General features: G+C 44.7%; 1 protein-coding gene across 1 annotated transcript in view; it reads right to left on the bottom strand.

Moving 5' to 3' along the window:
- Positions 1-1458: 1458 nt before the first annotated feature.
- The window catches only part of LOC311064455 (acid-sensing ion channel 4-A-like), a gene marked incomplete at both ends in the record, with an annotated part of 187145 nt that continues 186020 nt past the window's right edge, over positions 1459-2583 (bottom strand). The window contains 1 exon segment of the mRNA XM_084084285.1: positions 1459-1638. Coding sequence (XP_083940411.1) covers positions 1459-1638 — 180 coding nt within the window.

The following is a 2583-nucleotide window of genomic DNA, read 5'->3' as shown; positions in this document are numbered from 1 at the left end:
GTTGTCGACTTCCAATCCAAGATAATATATGATTTGAATGAAATAAATTCACAATATTCTCTCATATTCTATAGGCTGATTGGGAATGGAACTATGGCCTGTTGTTATGCATTATAGCTTTTTTAATATTGTATACAATATAGAGGGGTAATTATAGTAATCTCTTAATAATAAATACATAATTTACCTTGGTGTAATGCTTCAGTATATGGTACAGGTGTATTTTCAGAGAATGAAGCAAAGTAGTTTGAGGAGTATGGACAAAAAAAAAAAACAATCATTAAGGTGATCACTGATCATCGATCGGTCCCGATCTCCCGGTCGATCGATCGATGGATTGATCAAACGATCAATCGATCAATCAATCGGATTGTTCTTTGTTTCTTTTCACTTTGAGTGTAAATTGGATCAAGATGACAACGCAGTTCCTGTTCTCATATAGTGGATTACAATGTACCAGAAAACGATTGGTCCTGAAATTGTAAAATTGCTTCTCACTTCTCGCTTGAAAGTAGAGCAAAGTTGGGGGACGAGGTGGGGGCTAGGGCGGGGACGGGGACGGGGGACGGGCCAAAAAACCCAAACATACATTGTCCAATTTGTGCCTACAACACTGTACGTACAAGTGGTCTGTTTAGCAGCGCACGTTTGGAGTTCCACTTTGGCTGTAGCTTTGTCCACTGGTGACAGCAAAGGAGAAGAGGCTGCGACAGAGATGCCGAGGGTCTATTATCGCAGTGTTTCCCAACCTGGGGGTCTGGGGGAGGGTGGGGCAAAGATGAAAGGGGGACGGACGGACGGGCGGACGGGGGTGAGGCCTTGTCTGTTTGGAGGTAGTCCAAATTTTCAAACATGTTGCACAAAATCCTAACTTTTGCTTCCATCCACTGTCTGCCTGTATTATCTCAATGTGATATCAGTCCAACTTGTCCTACAGAAAACATTTCAAAAATAGCGAAAATAGGAGATCTAGCACACGTCACGTCACATCGCTTGTAGATCTGCTATTCACGCTATTAGGCGTTACGATAAGTAGTGTATCATTGCTGTCGGGAAGAAACCTCTTATCCCCATATTTCAACTTTTTTAGTGTTTTCGTTTAATTAACTTGATCATACTACAGCGTCTAACGAAATCATCAAAAGTAGCAGATCTGCAAGCTTGAAACGCTACTTTTGATGATTTTGAATTTGAATCCTGAAAAGTACGTTTTGGTTTCCACCTGACAGAGACCATATAAGGGCTTAAGCCGTTAACATGTTTGAAAATCACAAGTGTGCGTGCGTGCGCGCACGTGTGTGTGTGTGTGTGTGTGTGTGTGTGTGGGAGGGGGGGTTGGGAACCATTGTGTCATTGTACGCCCCCCTGTCCACGGCACGGGGACCACTCACTCACATCTTTTGTTGTCATCAGGACAGGAAACAACAAACAACAACAAGAACAAACTGGCTGCTGCTTCTAGCAGGCAAAGTCCTCGAACACGCCTCCGTGGCGGACTCCGCCTCCTCCTCCCCCTCTTTCTCCTCCCCCTCCTTCTCCTCTTCCTCTTCCTCCCCCGTGGTGGTGGTGGTGGTTGGGGAGGAGCGTGTTGGCATACGCCCCCTCTGGGTGACTTCGTGTCATCATATCACTGGGCTCCTGGGTTTGAGACAGAGAGGGCAAGAAGACTCCAAACATGTCACGTTCATCATAACGCACAATTTAACCACTTAATTAAAGAGCCCGTAAACAGGAAATGCCCCGTTTTGGGCATTTCCTGCTGAGAGCTGTTTTTCTGGGCGGGGCTAAACACCTCACCTGATAGACACCCTCAGGTGAGTTTCAGTGATGTCATCAGAGTCTCTGATGGCATAATTCTTAACTACACCCTTCTTCTGCCAAGGGACACTAGTCTATACCCTAGAGTGCATCGCCATCTTTTGGCTAGAACAATTCTTTCACTGCCTTCAGCCCCCCCCCCCCCCCCCCCCCCCCCCCCCACAGTCATTAGCAGAACAAATACAGCTTATGTTTCATGACTTTGAAACACATTAAAATCATTGTAATTTGGCTGGGTGTTTATTACATATTCTGTGGTCATACAAAAAACGTACTGTATATATAATACTGCTTATAGGCCTACTCATACTGGGTTAGGGTACTTGCTGTTTGCAGGGTCTTTAAACCCTCTAGATTTGGTAAAGTTGGCTCTGTACTTGGACCGCTTTTGGTCCTCCTCTACACCAAATCTCTTCCCCAAAAAATCCCGGACCCCACTTTGAGAGTCAGTGGTCTTGCAAAGAGATCAAGGCCCCTTTCCTTCTTTGCAGAGCAACAGTTATATTGGGTTCAGTTGGAATTCCAAAAATTGCTCTAAGAGGGTTAGGACCTATTGTCAGAGTTAAAGCCTTCTGATAGGATTCAATTGTTTTAGCCCAGGATTCATTTAGCTTGGGTCATGACCCACAGCATCTAGACCTATAGTTCTCAAACTTTTTTGTGCCAAGTCCTTTTGTGCCAAGGACTCCAATCTGAAAATGTTTAGTGCCAGGGACCCCCAGAAGTTCAAAATGTTCCAAACAAAAATAGAAAGAAAGGACCTCT

Source organism: Gymnoscopelus microlampas, assembly GCF_963454915.1.
Source record: "Gymnoscopelus microlampas genome assembly, chromosome: 17".
NCBI lineage: Eukaryota > Metazoa > Chordata > Actinopteri > Myctophiformes > Myctophidae > Gymnoscopelus > Gymnoscopelus microlampas.
The sequence above is the reverse complement of the archived record's forward strand: the minus strand, read 5'-3'. Positions and strand labels throughout refer to the sequence as shown.